The sequence below is a fragment of the Oncorhynchus masou genome, chromosome 15, assembly GCF_036934945.1.
Source record: "Oncorhynchus masou masou isolate Uvic2021 chromosome 15, UVic_Omas_1.1, whole genome shotgun sequence".
Classification (NCBI taxonomy): Eukaryota; Metazoa; Chordata; class Actinopteri; order Salmoniformes; family Salmonidae; genus Oncorhynchus; species Oncorhynchus masou.
Window position 1 is genome coordinate 55,240,674 of NC_088226.1, and position 20,078 is coordinate 55,260,751.

Below are 20,078 nucleotides of genomic sequence, written 5' to 3' on the forward strand. Positions count from 1 at the left end.
AGCGAACAGTTTTGACTGGGCTGAGCGGGAACTGTACTTCCTCAATGGTAGGGAGGCGAGCAGGCCAGAGGTGGATGAACGCAGTGCCCTTGCTTGGGTGTAGGGCCTGATCAGAGCCTGGAGGTACTGCGGTGCCGTTCCCCTCACAGCTCCGTAGGCAAGCACCATGGTCTTGTAGCGGATGCGAGCTTCAACTGGAAGCCAGTGGAGAGAGCGGAGGAGCGGGGTGACGTGAGAGAACTTGGGAAGGTTGAACACCAGACGGGCTGCGGCGTTCTGGATGAGTTGTAGGGGTTTAATGGCACAGGCAGGGAGCCCAGCCAACAGCGAGTTGCAGTAATCCAGACGGGAGATGACAAGTGCCTGGATTAGGACCTGCGCCGCTTCCTGTGTGAGGCAGGGTCGTACTCTGCGGATGTTGTAGAGCATGAACCTACAGGAACGGGCCACCGCCATGATGTTGGTTGAGAACGACAGGGTGTTGTCCAGGATCACGCCAAGGTTCTTAGCGCTCTGGGAGGAGGACACAATGGAGTTGTCAACCGTGATGGCGAGGTCATGGAACGGGCAGTCCTTCCCCGGGAGGAAGAGCAGCTCCGTCTTGCCGAGGTTCAGCTTGAGGTGGTGATCCGTCATCCACACTGATATGTCTGCCAGACATGCAGAGATGCGATTCGCCACCTGGTCATCAGAAGGGGGAAAGGAGAAGATTAATTGTGTGTCGTCTGCATAGCAATGATAGGAGAGACCATGTGAGGTTATGACAGAGCCAAGTGACTTGGTGTATAGCGAGAATAGGAGAGGGCCTAGAACAGAGCCCTGGGGGACACCAGTGGTGAGAGCGCGTGGCGAGGAGACAGATTCTCGCCACGCCACCTGGTAGGAGCGACCTGTCAGGTAGGACGCAATCCAAGCGTGGGCCGCGCCGGAGATGCCCAACTCGGAGAGGGTGGAGAGGAGGATCTGATGGTTCACAGTATCGAAGGCAGCCGATAGGTCTAGAAGGATGAGAGCAGAGGAGAGAGAGTTAGCTTTAGCAGTGCGGAGCGCCTCCGTGATGCAGAGAAGAGCAGTCTCAGTTGAATGACTAGTCTTGAAACCTGACTGATTTGGATCAAGAAGGTCATTCTGAGAGAGATAGAGGGAGAGCTGGCCAAGGACGGCACGTTCAAGAGTTTTGGAGAGAAAAGAAAGAAGGGATACTGGTCTGTAGTTGTTGACATCGGAGGGATCGAGTGTAGGTTTCTTCAGAAGGGGTGCAACTCTCGCTCTCTTGAAGACGGAAGGGACGTAGCCGGCGGTCAGGGATGAGTTGATGAGCGAGGTGAGGTAAGGGAGAAGGTCCCCGGAAATGGTCTGGAGGAGAGAGGAGGGGATAGGGTCGAGCGGGCAGGTTGTTGGGCGGCCGGCCGTCACAAGAAGCGAGATTTCATCTGGAGAGAGAGGGGAGAAAGAGGTCAGAGCACAGGGTAGGGCAGTGTGAGCAGAACCAGCGGTGTCGTTTGACTTAGCAAACGAGGATCGGATGTCGTCGACCTTCTTTTCAAAATGGTTGACGAAGTCATCTGCAGAGAGGGAGGAGGGGGGAGGGGGAGGAGGATTCAGAAGGGAGGAGAAGGTGGCAAAGAGCTTCCTAGGGTTAGAGGCAGATGCTTGGAATTTAGAGTGGTAGAAAGTGGCTTTAGCAGCAGAGACAGAGGAGGAAAATGTAGAGAGGAGGGAGTGAAAGGATGCCAGGTCCGCAGGGAGGCGAGTTTTTCTCCATTTCCGCTCGGCTGCCCGGAGCTCTGTTCTGTGAGCTCGCAATGAGTCATCGAGCCACGGAGCGGGAGGGGAGGACCGAGCCGGCCTGGAGGATAGGGGACATAGAGAGTCAAAGGATGCAGAAAGGGAAGAGAGGAGGGTTGAGGAGGCAGAGTCAGGAGAAAGGTTGGAGAAGGTATGAGCAGAGGGAAGAGATGAAAGGATGGAAGAGGAAAGAGTAGCGGGGGAGAGAGAGCGAAGGTTGGGACGGCGCGATACCATCCGAGTAGGGGCAGTGTGGGAAGTGTTGGATGAGAGCGAGAGGGAAAAGGATACAAGGTAGTGGTCGGAGACTTGGAGGGGAGTTGCAGTGAGGTTAGTGGAAGAACAGCATCTAGTAAAGATGAGGTCGAGCGTATTGCCTGCCTTGTGAGTAGGGGGAAGGTGAGAGGGTGAGGTCAAAAGAGGAGAGGAGTGGAAAGAAGGAGGCAGAGAGGAATGAGTCAAAGGTAGACGTGGGGAGGTTAAAGTCGCCCAGGACTGTGAGAGGTGAGCCGTCCTCAGGAAAGGAGCTTATCAAGGCATCAAGCTCATTGATGAACTCTCCGAGGGAACCTGGAGGGCGATAAATGATAAGAATGTTAAGCTTGAAAGGGCTGGTAACTGTGACAGCATGGAATTCAAAGGAGGCGATAGATAGATGGGTAAGGGGAGAGAGAGAGAATGACCACTTGGGAGAGATGAGGATCCCGGTGCCACCACCCCGCTGACCAGAAGCTCTCGGGGTGTGCGAGAACACGTGGGCGGACGAAGAGAGAGCAGTAGGAGTAGCAGTGTTATCTGTGGTGATCCATGTTTCCGTCAGTGCCAGGAAGTCGAGGGACTGGAGGGAGGCATAGGCTGAGATGAACTCTGCCTTGTTGGCCGCAGATCGGCAGTTCCAGAGGCTACCGGAGACCAGGAACTCCACGTGGGTCGTGCGCGCTGGGACCACCAGATTAGGGTGGCCGCGGCCACGCGGTGTGGAGCGTTTGTATGGTCTGTGCAGAGAGGAGAGAACAGGGATAGATAGACACATAGTTAACAGGGTACATTGATCTGGCACTCCCTGTATATAGCTCCACATTGATCTGGTACTCCCTGTATATGGATCCACATTGATCTGGTACTGGCACTCCCTGTATTTAGCTCCACATTGATCTGGTATTCCCCGTATATAGCTCCACATTGTTCTGGCACTCCCTGAATATAGCTCCACATTGATCTGGTACTCCCTGTATATAGCTCCACATTGATCTGGTACTTGTACTCCCTGTATATAGCTCCACATTGATCTGGTACTACCTGTATATAGCTCCACATTGATCTGGTACTGGCACTCCCTGTATTTAGCTCCACATTGATCTGGTACAGATACTCCCTGTATAAAGCTCCACATTGATCTGGTACTGGTACTCCCTGTATATAGCTCCACATTGATCTGGTACTCCCCGTATTTAGCTCCACAGTGATCTGGTAATCCCTGTATATAGCTCCACATTGATCTGGTACTGGTACACCCTGTATATAGCTCCACATTGATCTGGTACAGGTACTCCTTGTATATAGCTCCACATTGATCTGGTACTTGTACTCCCTCTATATAGCTCCACATTGATCTGCTATTCCCCGTATATAGCTCCACATTGATCTGGCACTCCCTGTATATAGCTCCACATTGATCTGGTACTGGTACTTCTTGTATATAGCTCCACATTGATCTGGTACTGGTACTCCCTGTATATAGCTCCACATTGATCTGGTACAGGTACTCCCTGTATATAGCTTCACATTGATCTGGTACTGGTACCCTGTATATAGCTCCACATTGATCTGGTACAGGTACTCCCTGTATATAGCTCCACATTGATCTGGTACTCCCTGTATATAGCTCCACATTGATCTGGTACTGGCACTCCCTGTATTTAGCTCCACATTGATCTGGTATTCCCAGTATATAGCTCCACATTGATCTGGCACTCCCTGTATATAGCTTCACATTAATCTGGTACTTGTACTCCCTGTATATAGCTCCACATTGATCTGGTACAGGTACTCCCCGTATACTGCTCCACATTGATCTGGTTCTGGTACTTCTTGTATATAGCTCCACATTGATCTGGTACAGGTACTCCCTGTATATAGCTCCACATTTATCTGGTACTGGTACTCCCCGTATATAGCTCCACATTGATCCTGTATTCCCCGTATATAGCTCCACATTGATCTGGTACTCCCTGTATATAGCTCCACATTGATCTGGTACTCCCTGTATATAGCTCCACATTGATCTGGTACAGGTACTCCCTGTGTATAGCTCTATTCTTGTGTACTTATTTTTTTTCCTCTTGTGTTACTATTTGCTGGGATGTGTTCGTAAGCAAGCATTTCGAGAGAGAGAGAGAGAGAGAGAGAGAGAGAGAGAGAGAGGTGCCTGGAGTCTTTCTTTAAACAAAGATAGAAATAATGGTAGAAAGTGTACTGAGCCATGAGTGCAGGCAGTGCATTCAGTCCATAATTCTCATATATTACATACACACACACATAGTATTCTCACATAGACACACACACTCATGTTTATACACTGCTCCAAAAAATAAAGGGAACACTAAAATAACACATCCTAGATCTGAATGAATGAAATATTCTTATTAAATACTTTTTTCTTTACATAGTTGAATGTGCTGACAACAAAATCACACAAACATGATCAATGGAAATCAGATTTATCAACCCATGGAGGTCTGGATTTGGAGTCACACTCAAAATTAAAGTGGAAAACCACACTACAGGCTGATCCAACTTTGATGTAATGTCCTTAAAACAAGTCAAAATGAGGCTCAGTAGTGTGTGTGGCCTCCACGTGCCTGTATGACCTCCTACAACGCCTGGGCATGCTCCTGATGAGGTGGCGGATGGTCTCCTGAGGGATCTCCTCTCAGACCTGACCTAAAGCATCTGCCAACTCCTGGACAGTCTGTGGTGCAACGTGTCGTTGGTGGATGGAGCGAGACATGATGTCCCAGATGTGCTCAATTGGATTCGGGTCTGGGGAACAGGCGGGCCAGTCCATAGCATCAATGCCTTCCTCTTGCAGGAACTGCTGACACACTCCAGCCGCATGAGGTCTAGCATTGTCTTGCATTAGGAGGAACCCAGTGCCAACCGCACCAGCATATGGTCTCACAAGGGGTCTGAGGATCTCATCTCGGTACCCAATGGCAGTCAGGCTACCTCTGGCGAGCACATGGAGGGCTGTGCGGCCCCCCAAAGAAATGCCACCCCACACCATGACTGACCCACCGCCAAACCGGGCATGCTGGAGGATGTTGCAGGCAGCAGAACGTTCTCCATGGCGTCTCCAGACTGTCACGTCTGTCACATGTGCTCAGTGTGAACCTGCTTTCATCTGTGAAGAGCACAGGGCGCCAGTGACGAATTTGCCAATCTTGGTGTTCTCTGGCAAATGCCAAACGTCCTGCACGGTGTTGGGCTGTAAGCACAACCCCCACCTGTGGACGTCGGGCCCTCGTACCACCCTCATTGAGTCTGTTTCTGATCGTTTGAGCAGACACATGCACATTTGTGGCCTGCTGAAGGTCATTTTGCAGGGCTCTGGCAGTGCTCCTCCTGCACCTCCTTGCACAAAGGCGGAGGTAGCGGTTCTGCTGCTGGGTTGTTGCCCTCCTACGGCCTCCTCCACGTCTCCTGATGTACTGGCCTGTCTCCTTGTAGCGCCTCCATGCTCTGGACACTACGCTGACAGACACAGCAAACCTTCTTGCCACAGCTCGCATTGATGTGCAATCCTGGATGAGCTGCACTACCTGAGCCACTTGTGTGGGATGTAGACTCCGTCTCATGCTAACCCTAGAGTGAAAGCACCACCAGCATTCAAAAGTGACCAAAACATCAGCCAGGAAGCATAGGAACTGAGAAGTGGTCTGTGGTCACCACCTGCAGAACCACTCCTTTATTGGGGGTGTCTTGCTAATTGCCTATCATTTCCACCTGTTGTCTATTCCATTTGCACAACAGCATGTAAAAATTTATTGTCAATCAGTGTTTCTTCCTAAGTGGATAGTTTGATTTCACAGAAGTGTGATTGACTTGGAGTTACATTGTGTTGTTTAAGTGTTCCCTTTGCTAAAAAAATAGTGTATATACTCAGTGTCCAGTTTATTAGGTATACCCATCTAAATCCCTGTCGGACACCCCTTTGCCTCCAGAACAGCCTGAATTATTTGGGGCATGGAAACGTTGCTCAATTGGTATCAAGGGACTTAATATGTGCCAGGAATACACTAGTCACACCATTACAACCCTGCCATGTTCGGTGCCTCCTAAGAAGAGGTAGGTGCAGGAGTCAGGAGCAGGAGAGCAAGGAATTTCCAGTGGCACAGTCGTTTATTATAAAGTCCCAAAACAATAACAGGTGGGGAAACACACCCCAACGAGGTCACCACACATAGGGAAAATCACGAAGCACACAGAGGAGAAACCTCTACTCTTAATACAGTACCAACGGTACAACGACTGTGAGAAACAAAAAACCCTGTGGTGCAAACACGCACCCCTAACAAAGCAAACACAGCAACATAATCCCACACAAAGACTAGCAGGCAGCGGAGGTTAATAAACCCACCGAAAATTAACTAATAGGACACAGGTGTAAACAAAAACAGACAGACACAAACGAAAAGGAAAAATAGATCGATGGCAGCTAGTAGGCCGGCGACGACGACCGCTGAGCACCGCCGAACAGGGAGAGGAGCCACCTTCGGTGGAAGTCGTGACATGCCACCAGTTATTACCGTTGACACCAGGCAGGATGGACTCACGCAGCTTATGCCAAATCCTGACTCAACAGGAACTGGGATTTGTCCCACCAGGTGATGCTTTTCCACTCCTCAAATATCCTGTGTTGGTGATCGCTTGTCCACTGGAGCCTCTTCTTCTTGTTTTTAGCTGATAGGAGTGGAACCCATTGTGGTCGTCTGCTGCCCATCTGTGACAAGGTCTGACGAGTTGTGAGTTTTGATATGTCGTTCTACATACCACTGTTGTAATGTGCCGTTATTTGCCTGTTTGTGGCCCGCCTGTCAGCTTGCAAGATTCTTGCCAGCTGTTTTTGCCCACAGGACTGCCGCTGACTGGATGTTTTTTGTTTGTCGCACCATTCTCGGTAAACCCTGGACACTGTCTTGTGTGATAAGCCCAGGAGGTCGGGCCGTTTCTGAGATATTCAAACCGTTTTACCCATTCTAACGTTCAATTGAATAGTAACTGAATGCTTCAATGCCTGTCTCGCTGCTTTATATAGCAAGCCACGGCCACGTGACCCACTGTCTGTAGGAGCGAACCATTTTCGTGAATGGGGTGGTATACCTAATAAGCTGTCCACTGAGTGTATACAGTACACACATAAAATTAGATGTGCATGCATATTATACGTACAAGTACATTGACATGCAGAGAAACAGTGGCTCCCTAGGTCAAAGTCTCTCAGATCATTCTATAACACCAATAATGTCGCTTTCAACCTAAGATGCATTTATGTCATGTGCATGTCCATCAGGAGTGTTGCTGCTTTGTACTGTAGTTTGAAGGCAGGATGTGTTTCATGTGTGAGCCAACCCAGTCTCCGGAACAGTAGTTCCATATCCCCAGCCTGTTCTATCCCCTACTGCAGCAGCCAGCATCACAGTTAATAACTGCATGTTTCCAGTCACCACATACCCGCCGTCACTGACACCGCATTGGGTTTGAAAATCAATAACTCCACCGCTGAAAGGACTGCCAATTTGTGAGCACGGGCATAGCAAATCCATAAACTGCCAGTGTTTTAATGAAGAGAATCTTAACTATTGTGGCTTTTCATTATGCCGGCCTACTCTGAGCCAGGGTCCATGGGGGGAAGAGAGGGAGAGAGGGCAGGAGGGAGCGAGGGAGGAGATGGAAGGTGGAGGAATGAAGGGAAGGAATCTGAGGGATATCTCTGGAGATGCAGAGAGAGACAGGGGAAGATTAACGGACATGCCACTGGAATGGAGGACGAGAGAGGAAGAGCAGATCAGGGAAGCGAGGGAATAGAAGACGGGGCTGCAAATGAATGGAGAGATATGGGGAAGATTAACGGCAACATAGAAATGAAAGAATGTGAGCCCTGAAGCCTGGTGAATACACAGAAAAAAAAAAAAAAAAACAAATACATGGCAGTTAGTTAGTCGGCCTCCGTAGCTCAATTTCCCTCCGCTTGGCCCATTTCTCCCTACCTCCAGCTCTAACTAGGCTTCTCCTGCCTCCGCGCTTGTTCTCCTGTAATTGGAGCTGGAAGCCCAAGACGTGCTCAGTGTTCGTCAGGCTGACAGTCAGGGCGGCTTCCATTAAGGTTTAATAAGTGAGTCGGCGAGGAGAGGGTTGCTGTCAGCCTGGTGGGGCAGAGAGAGACCTGCCCCCCTCCCCTCTCTTCCCTCCTCACCCCTCCCTGCTCCAGCTGCTTTGTCTCCCTCAGCCACGGCCACAAAGCAGAGTGGCCCCAAAAGCGACACTCACTAATAGCCTTTCAGACTGCGATGTGCATCGTCTCTCTGTGAGGAGAAAGAGAGAGACACATTGGGTCTGAAGGGGAGGAGAACGTGCTGCTCCAGATATGGAAGATGCATTTCAATGATGGTTCATTCTCATTAGCAGGAAAGGGCAGCCCTCATTGCAACATTCTCCAGCTGAGCCATGGAAACACAGACACTCATCGGGACCACTCCCTCACACCGAGACCACAGCATATTATTGCACCGTACACAATTTAATGTGAAGCGCCATAGTGAACCCCGGACATGCACTGGTAGGACCCAATTTGCTAACAACCGTCAGGTTGGTACTCAGGGCTCTACTGTCCCTCCATCAGGTCTTAACTTTCTGGTACTCAGGGCTCTACTGTCACTCCATCAGGCCATAATGACCTGGTACTCAGGGCTCTATTGTCCCTCCATCAGGTCCTAATGAACTGGTACTCAGGGCTCTATTGTCCCTCCATCGGGCAATAATGACCTGGTACTCAGGGCTCTATTGTCCCTCCATCAGGTCCTAATGGCCTGGTACTCAGGGCTCTATTGTCCCTCCATCAGGTCCTTATGGCCTGGTACTTAGGGCTCTATTATCACTCTATCGGGTCCTAATGGCCTGGTACTCAGGCCTCTATTGTCCCTCCATCAGGTCCTAATGGCCTGGTACTCAGGGCTATGTTGTCCCTCCATCAGGTCCTTATAGCCTGGTACTCAGGGCTCTGTTGTCCCTCCATCAAGTCCTAATGGCCTGGTACTCAGGGCTATGTTGTCACTCCATCAGGTCCTAATGGCCTGGTACTCAGGGCTCTGTTGTCCCTCCATCAGGTCCTTATGGCCTGGTACTCAGGGCTTTATTGTCCCTCTAACCACTCTGACGTCAATGAAAATGCAGTTCAAAATCACATCAAACACTTATCGTCAACACAGTATCATCATTTTAAAACTAAGCTCGCCGTGATGATCAATTTGAAGAAGTTCAGCAACAGGTTGAAACTGAGTGGAAAACATGGTTGTTGTGGATGTTGTTTCAAAGCCTGAACCCAAAGAAATACACATATTAGGGCTTATACATATGCATAGACCTATGTACAGTATATATTTTTAAAAAAAGATTAGAACCTATAACCTACTATTATAGAACCTATAGCCTATTATAACCTACTGCATATTACGCACAGTAGAAACACATTTATTAAACTGTTTAAAGATGTCTTTGATACATAATTGGTCTAGCCTATACTCAAAAATTAAACAAATTCTTGTAATCGAGTGTGGACTGTATTATTATGCATACTGGATGGACAGGTTTCCTTCTACTATACTCCAAAGTTTCTATCAATGAGTCTGGGAGAGGACGTAGAGGCCTAGGCGATGCTGTTGGTTCATTGATTGTGCAGGACGGCCTACAGAGTTAGCCTACAATAGTGAATTACCATTTGATTTTGAATAGTCTAGTAATAGGGCATATTCTATACATTCATAATGAATAGGCTGACACATTACCTTTAGCTACAGAATATCTCACCATCGGGAGTTTCCATTTCTCTCTCCTTCCTTCCTTTCTCCAGCATGCAGAGAGAGGTGCTGTCAACAGTTCAATGAAATATGTTTTGTTGCGAAAACATTTTACTCTCGATTTTCCCGAACTGATTTCACTTGCTCCCAAATTAAGCCCTGGGTAGCTGCAGGACCAGGGTTGTAGAGCCCATGGCGTACAGAGATTGGGCGGAATATCCCCTGTTGCACAGAGAGGCTGTATGCTCCTCGAACAGTGGTTGTTTCGTGAAATAAGTGTTTTCTTTAAGCCCAGACATTTCTATGTGCAATTTGTGTGAAAGCAGAGTTTGGATGTTTGCCACTAAAAAGAGGAGGATCCCAGCTGCTACTATATTGATTTCTCAGCTGCTCATATTAAGCACATGTTCCTCTATAAAACCGGCGTAGCCTACCCTGCATGAGTGAAAAACAAAATGGTGGGAAAGCATTCATTATTTCAGTGCATATGGATGATATGTATTTTTCTCCTGTTTCTGTTCCTGTTCCTGTTCCTGTTCCTGTTTCTGTTTCTGTTTCTGTTTCTGTTTCTGTTTCTGTTTCTGTTTCTGTTTCTGTTCCTGTTCCTGTTCCTGTTCCTGTTCCTGCCCCTGTTCCTGCCCCTGTTCCTGTTCCTGTTCCTGTTCCTGTTCCTGTTCCTGCCCCTGTTCCTGTTCCTGCCCCTGTTCCTGTTCCTGTTCCTGTTCCTGTTCCTGTTTCTGTTTCTGTTCCTGTTTCTGTTCCTGCCCCTGTTCCTGCCCCTGTTCCTGTTCCTGTTCCTGTTCCTGTTCCTGTTCCTGTTTCTGTTTCTGTTTCTGTTCCTGTTTCTGTTCCTGGGCCATTCTAAATGTAAACAAATGTTACATTTTTGTAAAGACTCGATTAAATTTAAAGTTTATCACTTGAGACAGCATGTGCGGACTGAGGCAAGGAACAGAGCGTGAGCTTTTTTTGCAACTTTCTCAAATCATCAATAGCCTATAGTCACATCATGCAGCCCATATACACTGTGTGTACATAACATTAGGGACATATTCCTAATAATGAGTTGCACGGCCTTTTGCCCTCAGAGGAGCATCATTTTGTTGGGGCATGCTTTCGACACTCTACAAGGAGTCGAAAGCATTCCACAGAAATGCTGGCACATGTGGACTCCGATGCTTCCCACAGTTGTGTCAAGTTGGCTGGATGTCCTTTGGGTGGTGGAACATTATTGATACACACTGGAAACTGTTGAACATGAAAAACCCAGCAGCATTGACGTTCTTGACACACTCAAACTAGTGCGCCTGGCACCTATTACCATACCGCTTTCAAAGGCACGTCATTCTTTTGTCTTGCCCATTCACCCTCTGAATGGCACTCAAACACAATCCATGCCTCAATTGTCTCAAGGCTTTTAATATCCTTCTTTAACCTGTCTCATCCCCTTCATCTACACTGATTGAAGTGGATTTAACAGGTGACATCAATAAGGGATCATAGCTTTCATCTGGATTCACCTGTCCAGTCTATGTTATGGAATGAGCAGGTGTTCCTAATATTTTGTACACTCAGTGTATGTTTGGATTTCTAAGACATTCCAAGGTTTGTATCATTCACAAATAACTCTAAATCAAGCATACAGTATTATCACTTTTGCGCTCAACATACAGTAGCCACTTCATATGCTTACTCACTCCGGAATGGGAAAAATATCCATTATATTTTATTCAGCTAAGTTCAAATATATTCTTCTTACTATAAAATCATATAAAATAATGTCACAGGACTTATAAGCATATCTTGTCAACTAAATGAACAAGCCTACAGCCTATATCATGATGCATAGCCAGATAACATACAGAAGGTCAACTCATATTCTGTTCTTCTGAAATACATTTCCTTCATATTACAATGTTTCTTTAGACCTGCCTAAAATAAATAATGGATTGGTGTATATTAAATTAACTTACTAGACTTTTTTAAATTCCAAAGGTGTGCATTAGCGGCTTATATGTGGCTTGTATGTGTGGATGCGTGGAGATGCTAAACCTGTTTATGTTAATAAATGGTCAATTATTGTGAGACCTGCAGTCTTTTGCTTGACAATAACTGGCTGACAAAATGTCATGACCACCAAGTATGAACATTTCCAGATGTGAATGAAATGATGGTCCAACGTTGTTTAGAGAGCCATCAAGGCTTGTGGTTTTTAGGAATGACCAAACCCAAGAACCAATTCATTACCTTATTGTTTTATTCCTAAACCAGAGGCCTCAGTAAATAATACGACAGCAGCAGCACCAGAGCCTGAGAATGACATTTATTCCACTGTCTCCTCTGCTGCCTGGCTGCCACTGAACATTGAGGAGCACAGTACTTTCCAGAGTTATGTAATAGATACTGCCCGTGAATCCAAGTTGAATATTGTCCCGAAAAGGGAAAATAAATAGTGCATGAATCAGGGATATGTTTAGGCTGGCCAAGTGGTGATGCCAACAATGTGTTTATCTCTGCCTAAGGAGAGAGAGAGAGAGAGAGAGAGAGAGAGAGAGAGAGAGAGAGAGAGAGAGAGAGAGAGAGAGAGAGAGAGAGAGAGAGAGAGAGAGAGAGAGAGAGAGAGAGAGAGAGAGAGAGAGAGAGAGAGAGAGAGAGAGAGAGAGAGAGAGAGAGAGAGAGAGAGAGAGAGAGAGAGAGAGAGAGAGAGAGAGAGAGAGAGAGAGAGAGAGAGAGAGAGAGAGAGAGAGAGAGAGAGAGAGAGAGAGAGAGAGAGAGAGAGAGAGAGAGAGAGAGAGAGAGAGAGAGAGAATTAGCAAATGCCAGATTCAATATAAATATCACAGAATATGGGTGTTTAGCCGAATACACAAACACAATGGTAGGGACTGTGCTTAGCCAGCAGAACTATGAGCTCCCTATGTGACAGTTAGAGGGAAGGAAAGAGAAGAAAGAATTAGGAGGGAAAATCAGTCACGTTAATATGAAACCAAAAACACATACATCCACATTTACTATTTAGTATTTATTAGGATCCCTATTAGCTGTTGCCAAGGCAGCAGCTACTCTTCCTGGAGTCCAAACAGGAATAAAACAATTACATCACAACAAACAATAGCCTACATCACAAATAAAACAGTACATAATACAAGACATTGTTACATTATTACTCTATTATTACAAATGTATAATATACAATTTACAATACTACAATAATACTATCTATATTGTGGATTTTAGTTTTTTAGTTTAGTTTATTATTACAACCATTTAAAAAAAAACAGGCACACAGTCTGAGACTATCCTCTGTGGTCCTCTTGAAACAAGATGGCGAGACAAGATCCAACACGGCTGAACACAGTATGGCATTGAGATAATCAAACGTACAAACAAAGAAGAAGAACATCTATCTCATCATTACTGTTACATCATAGGGGTCATTCATATGGGCACAGAGGACATCAAACTGTTTTTTACTTTATATTTAAAGCTCCCTAGATAGGACGTCATTTCATGGGCAGAGGCAACTCATTCCACTCTGAGGCTCCAGTATACAAAAGGGTACCTTTCCCAGCATTCCTCCTGAACATGTATAAGAACACATTAGCAACATCTGGTGCTGTGATTGTGTGCATCCCAAACATGGGGAAAGTAATCACTTAAATATCTGGGTGCAGAACCATAAAAACTCCTATAACCCAAACTAAGCTGGGACACCCTATCTTCAACAGGCAGCCATGTGAGTATGTGGACTCATCTTCAATACTACCCTGATTAGCGTATTCTGGGCTATCTGGAGCTTCCCCTTCATAAGCTTAGATAAGCTCCAAAACCAGGAAGTACTAGCGTAGTCAAAATGGCATTGAATGAGGACAGTGGCTAGCACTCTCATGGAGTCCTTATCAAACAGCGTGGACTTTCTAGACAAAAACGCAGTCCTGGCATTAACCTTCCCTAGCACTTTAGTGGCCATGCTCATACCTTCCAAACTTCCATCAAGGATGCATCCCAGGTAGCTAACAGAGGTTTTATTAGTCAGCACCTCACCCCCTAACTCCACTCTGATTTCAGAGGACCTGCACATTTTAGGTCTGGACCCCAAAATAATTGCTTCAGTTTTCCCTAAGTGCAGAGATAGCTTATTATCTCCAAGCTATTTGCTAATGTTAGTAAGCTCTGTGCTAAGTATGCTCTACAACATAGTTTTACTATTGTGAGACACCAGAAGTGTATAGTCATTTGCATAAATGAAAAGACGGCAAGAACCAGCATCTTTCATATCGTATATATACAGAACAATAGAGGCCCAAGCACACTCCCCTGGGTGTCCAATCTATGTCCAAAGTTGAAGATGGAAGAGACACACAGCCCATAATTCACTCACTGTAACTATGCTACCCAGCCATGCTCCATGTAACTCCAGGCTCTATTGGATAAGTGATAAAACACTAATTAGAGTAGAAAAGGACATTGATTGACCAAGATAGCATCTTGATTAGTACTAAATCATTTTCACTGTGGCCTGTTGAGTGGCCCCTTCTATTGTTGTGGTGTTTAATATAGGCCGCCGCCATTCCCCTGCCTCGTGTCAACGCATGGAGAATAATACTCTGTCTCGCCAAGACCCAAAACCCAGTCATTAACTACTAGCTAGTTTCTTCTACCTGCTCCTAATTCTTGCCATTTGTCTCCATTAAAATAAATGAGTCTGACGATAGCGTTATGTTAGTTTAAAGTAGACCGCTGCTCCTTGCATTTTGGAATGTTCTTTCTCTTTTTTCTGTGCAGGGTGAATAAGTGACTCTCAACATCGATTAATGACATCTATCTATTTCCTGTGGGGCCCGCTTTTATTTATCTAGTCCTCTCCTCTCCCAGACACACACATCACCATCCCTTTGCTGTTGGAGTAATTTAAGAAACATTTACTGTGTTTGTCTGGAGCCTCAGTAGTCTGCTGTAGGCCTCTTTCCCTTCCCTTCCCTTCCCTTCCCTTCCCTTCCCTTCCCTTCCCTTCCCTTCTCTCTCTGTCTCTCTCTTTTTTCCCCACATTTCTTCCTCTGGCTGGGAGTAAGCTCTTTGTTTTCTATTGGTGTTGTCCCTGGTGCTTGCACTGCAAAGAACATTTTTTCTCCTGACATGTTCTTAATTGATCCATGGCAGCAGCTTTGTGCTCTCCTGTTTTTCACTGCTTTAATAATTCATATATTCCGTTCTCCAGAGGAGCTTCTCTCATGTTCTTTGGGGGAAAAGAAACATATTGTCTGAGGCCTTTTTTCAGATGTGCTGTCAGTGATTGTAAACATTGTGAATCATTTCTCATACCGTTAGAAGAAATAACTTTGTGAAATTCATGTGTAAATACAGTAAGGAACTTAAAGCAATTATTCACTATTAATTCCAGAGTGTACAGACATTCTTCCGCTGCAAAATTAATGTTCCGCATCGCTTCGGGGTTGGGAGATATTCTCAATCAGGAAGACAGTTATTATAGCCATTAAAATAACCATCCACTTTAGGTAATGAACACAATTAGCCGTTACACCAATAGCATACCTTTGCAGGAGAGCATTCCTCCCCACCCACTGAGGCACAGATAAATAGGCCACTTTGTCAAGCTGTAAACTCCCACATGTTTACTAAGGCCAGGGCAGAGATGCTTTGTCTAGCGACTTTAGAACACTAATGAAGGCTAAAAACAGAAATGGATTGTTGTTTTATAATGTATATTTCTTTTCAACATCCATTGTCCTACAAGAGTGTCTGAACACTCACATATCCACTGTATCCAATTACTTACTGACATCCTTTACTGTCTGTCTGTCTGTCTGTCTGTCTGTCTGTCTGTCTGTCTGTCTGTCTGTCTGTCTGTCTGTCTGTCTGTCTGACTGTGTCTTTCTTTCTTTCTCTGTGTGTCTGTAGGTCTTCTTCAGGAGTCTTTCATTGACGAACCAGACGGTCTGGTATCCATCAACCTGCTGGTCGTGTCTGCAGTCTCAGCCTTCGCAACAGGGGCGGTGCTGTCTGGCCTGGCTGTCTGCTGGATCATGAGTCATCGCCACCGCCACCGCACGCGAGGGGCAGGAGCCAACAATAGGAGCCGTAAAGGGGACAAAGAGCAGAACATGCTAGGTCAGGGGCAGAGTGGCTCGGTGATGAGTGTGACCCGTACCAGTGGCAGCGAGAGGACCCGGTCACATTCCCAGGCAGACAACCCATTCGTAACGCCCAATGGCTGGCCTAAAGGAGAGATAGACCCAGGCTTACCTACTCCAGAACAGACTCCCCTACAGCAGAAACGGCCTCCACCCAGTATGAGGCTCCCAGACGGAGACTGGGACCAGAGTCAGACCTTCCTCAACTCAGTGGGCATGCCCTGCCCAGCCAACTCAGTCATCTACCTGAGCTCCAAGTTCCTGCAGGAGAGAGGGGGCAGGCACGAGGACCCAGGGAACGTGGGGCCCCCCAACACGGAGCGAACACGTTACCTGGTCCTGGCCAACCACCGGGAGCCCCACGGAGGACAACCCAGGACCACCCTGAGGAACTCTGCGGGCGAGTACAACTATCCAGCCACACCGCAGGACTCCCCAGACCGCAGGAGGGTGGTCTCAGCCCCCAGCAACCAGATGGACTTTGGGGAGCCCCCCCGCTGGACCCATGAGGGGCTCAACTATAACAGCAACAACGGAGTGCCCTACCACTCCCAGCGCCCGGGCCTGATCCGGGCCAACCACCACGGCCTGGCCGACTTCAATCACCTGATGGGAAAGAGTGTGGGCGAGCATACCCATAGTGGCCAGTGAGAAGAAGAGTGCCATGAACCCCCCTCTCTGAAACCCATTTCCCCTCAGCAACTGGAATACCCCTCAGACTCTCCCATCCCAAATCCTGCCCTGTCTGTTCTCTCTCACTGTCATTCAATGTTCTGACATCCCCTGGCGCGTAGCCTGGCTGCCTGACTGACTGACTGAAGAGACTGGGCCACCAGAATCCAGCAGCTTAGAGAGAGAAAGAAAGAGAGAGAGTTAAAGAGAGGAGGTTTTTCTCCTCATGGCTACTGCTCTGCTCTCGCCCTGAGAGGTGCACCCCTCTGCTCCGTAAGTGGTTTAACCTGTGGAGCTGGGGCTGGACACAATGAGACCAATCTCAAGGACTAGTAAGCGGTGCAAGGGAAGGAACATTTTGTGAAAAAGGAATTTTAAAAAACGGGACAACCGCTTCACTGATAATTTAGCATTCAGCTTCAGTTGTGAAAGGTCTCCTTCTACTATCTTGTGCTCTGCAAGTCATTCATGTTGTGTGACATTTTTATTTCTGCTTTACTTTTGTGCCAGCATCCAGGAGACAACCATGTGTTTGTCCTTGGTTTTTAGGCCACCTCTATCACTCAGCTCTATCCGTCAGCTTGAGTTTGGTAGGTATTAGCAATGCCAGAGAACACTGAATCACACATTAAAGGAGAGGCTTCCTGTCTTAATGTGAGCATACAACACACTGGAGCTTCTCATAGGAATAAGCTTGATAATGATGTCAACGATTATTCCCATTGTGTTAACAATCATGGAAAAAACACACATTTCTAGTGTTTCTGAAGCTCTATTAAGTGTTTATAAATCAGACCGTGTAATGATTATATCCCCACCCAAGTCTTCAGCCCAGAACTATCAACGACAGCACTGGACTTGAACATGTCAAAAACCAGGAGGGAGGCGATATGATGATGGTACCTTCTCATTTGATAAAAAGTGGAGGGAACAAGGAAAGAGGGCAGAGAATGGTATGAGAACTCCCTCCCCCTCCCTCTCTCCTCCTCTGTCTCCCTCTCCCTGGGTCTGTGTGACCTGACCTGAAGCCGAGGCTGCCCGACCTGGTGGAGAGGAGAACACACAGCCCATGTAGGGGAATGTGAGCATGGCTGTGGGAGATAGCGGGTCCTGGACCCTGCCACTGGGGAGCTCCATTCAGGCTCCTCTCCCTGACACTGAGTCTCTTTGTGCCCTGGGGCAGGAGGAGATGGCTACAACAAATAGCGGTTAAGAGTCAGGGCAGGCAGGACAAACCCAGCTTCCTAGCCCAGCGGAATATCAATGAGGAAAGCAGCACTCCCCTGCCCGTCCCTCCGGCCCCCTCACAGACACGGGCACCGTTTGGGACTGGGGCTGAGACCAGGCAGGGTGGTGGGCGCACGGATGGGTCGATAGGGCTGGGACCAGGCAGGGTGGTGGGCCCACGGATGGGTCGATAGGGCTGGGACCAGGCAGGGTGGTGGGCCCACGGATGGGTCGATAGGGCTGGGACCAGGCAGGGTGGTGGGCCCACGGATGGGTCGCTGGGGCTGAGACCAGGCAGGGTGGTGGGCCCACGGATGGGTCGATAGGGCTGGGACCAGGCAGGGTGGTGGGCCCACGGATGGGTCGATAGGGCTGGGACCAGGCAGGGTGGTGGGCCCACGGATGGGTCGATAGGGCTGGAACCAGGCAGGGTGGTGGGCCCAATGATGGGTCGCTGGGGCTGGGACCAGGCAGGGTGGTGGGCCCACGGATGGGTCGATAGGGCTGGGACTGGAACCAGGCAGGGTGGTGGGCCCACGGATGGGTCGATAGGGCTGGGACTGGGACCAGGCAGGGTGGTGGGCCCACGGATGGGTCGATAGGGCTGGGACCAGGCAGGGTGGTGGGCCCAATGATGGGTCGCTGGGGCTGAGACCAGGCAGGGTGGTGGGCCCACGGATGGGTCGATAGGGCTGGGACCAGGCAGGGTGGTGGGCGCACGGATGGGTCGATAGGGCTGGGACCAGGCAGGGTGGTGGGCGCACGGATGGGTCGATAGGGCTGGGACCAGGCAGGGTGGTGGGCCCAATGATGGGTCGCTGGGGCTGAGACCAGGCAGGGTGGTGGGCCCACGGATGGGTCGATAGGGCTGGGACCAGGCAGGGTGGTGGGCCCACGGATGGGTCGATAGGGCTGGGACCAGGCAGGGTGGTGGGCCCAATGATGGGTCGCTGGGGCTGAGACCAGGCAGGGTGGTGGGCCCACGGATGGGTCGATAGGGCTGGGACCAGGCAGGGTGGTGGGCCCACGGATGGGTCGAAAGGGCTGGGACCAGGCAGGGTGGTGGGCCCACGGATGGGTCGATAGGGCTGGAACCAGGCAGGGTGGTGGGCCCAATGATGGGTCGCTGGGGCTGGGACCAGGCAGGGTGGTGGGCCCACGGATGGGTCGATAGGGCTGGGACCAGGCAGGGTGGTGGGCCCACGGATGGGTCGATAGGGCTGGGACCAGGCAGGGTGGTGGGCCCACGGATGGGTCGATAGGGCTGGGACCAGGCAGGGTGGTGGGCCCAATGATGGGTCGCTGGGGCTGAGACCAGGCAGGGTGGTGGGCCCACGGATGGGTCGATAGGGCTGGGACCAGGCAGGGTGGTGGGCGCACGGATGGGTCGATAGGGCTGGGACCAGGCAGGGTGGTGGGCCCACGGATGGGTCGATAGGGCTGGGACCAGGCAGGGTGGTGGGCGCACGGATGGGTCGATAGGGCTGGGACCAGGCAGGGTGGTGGGCCCAATGATGGGTTGCTGGGACTGGGACCAGGCAGGGTGGTGGGCCCACAGATGGGTCGATAGGGCTGGGACCAGGCAGGGTGGTGGGCGCACGGATGGGTCGATAGGGCTGGGACCAGGCAGGGTTGTGGGCCCAATGATGGGTCGCTGGGGCTGAGACCAGGCAGGGTGGTGGGCCCAATGATGGGTCGCTGGGGCTGAGACCAGGCAGGGTGGTGGGCCCACGGATGGGTCGATAGGGCTGGGACCAGGCAGGGTGGTGGGCCCACGGATGGGTCGATAGGGCTGGGACCAGGCAGGGTGGTGGGCCCAATGATGGGTCGCTGGGGCTGAGACCAGGCAGGGTGGTGGGCCCACGGATGGGTCGATAGGGCTGGGACCAGGCAGGGTGGTGGGCGCACGGATGGGTCAATAGGGCTGGGACCAGGCAGGGTGGTGGGCCCACGGATGGGTCGATAGGGTTGGGACCAGGCAGGGTGGTGGGCGCACGGATGGGTCGATAGGGCTGGGACCAGGCAGGGTGGTGGGCCCAATGATGGGTTGCTGGGACTGGGACCAGGCAGGGTGGTGGGCCCACAGATGGGTCGATAGGGCTGGGACCAGGCAGGGTGGTGGGCGCACGGATGGGTCGATAGGGCTGGGACCAGGCAGGGTTGT

General features: G+C 49.5%; 1 protein-coding gene across 4 annotated transcripts in view; it reads left to right on the forward strand.

Annotated features, from left to right (window-relative positions):
- LOC135556480 (semaphorin-6B-like) overlaps positions 1-18,163 on the forward strand; it is a 142,905-nt gene extending 124,742 nt beyond the window's left edge. For all 4 annotated transcript variants that reach the window (XM_064989716.1, XM_064989717.1, XM_064989718.1 and 1 more), the window contains one exon: positions 15,783-18,163. In XM_064989716.1, the coding sequence (XP_064845788.1) occupies positions 15,783-16,666 (884 nt within the window). In that variant the 3' untranslated portion in view covers positions 16,667-18,163. The remainder of the gene's footprint in view (positions 1-15,782) is intronic.
- The last annotated feature ends 1,915 nt before the right edge of the window (positions 18,164-20,078 follow it).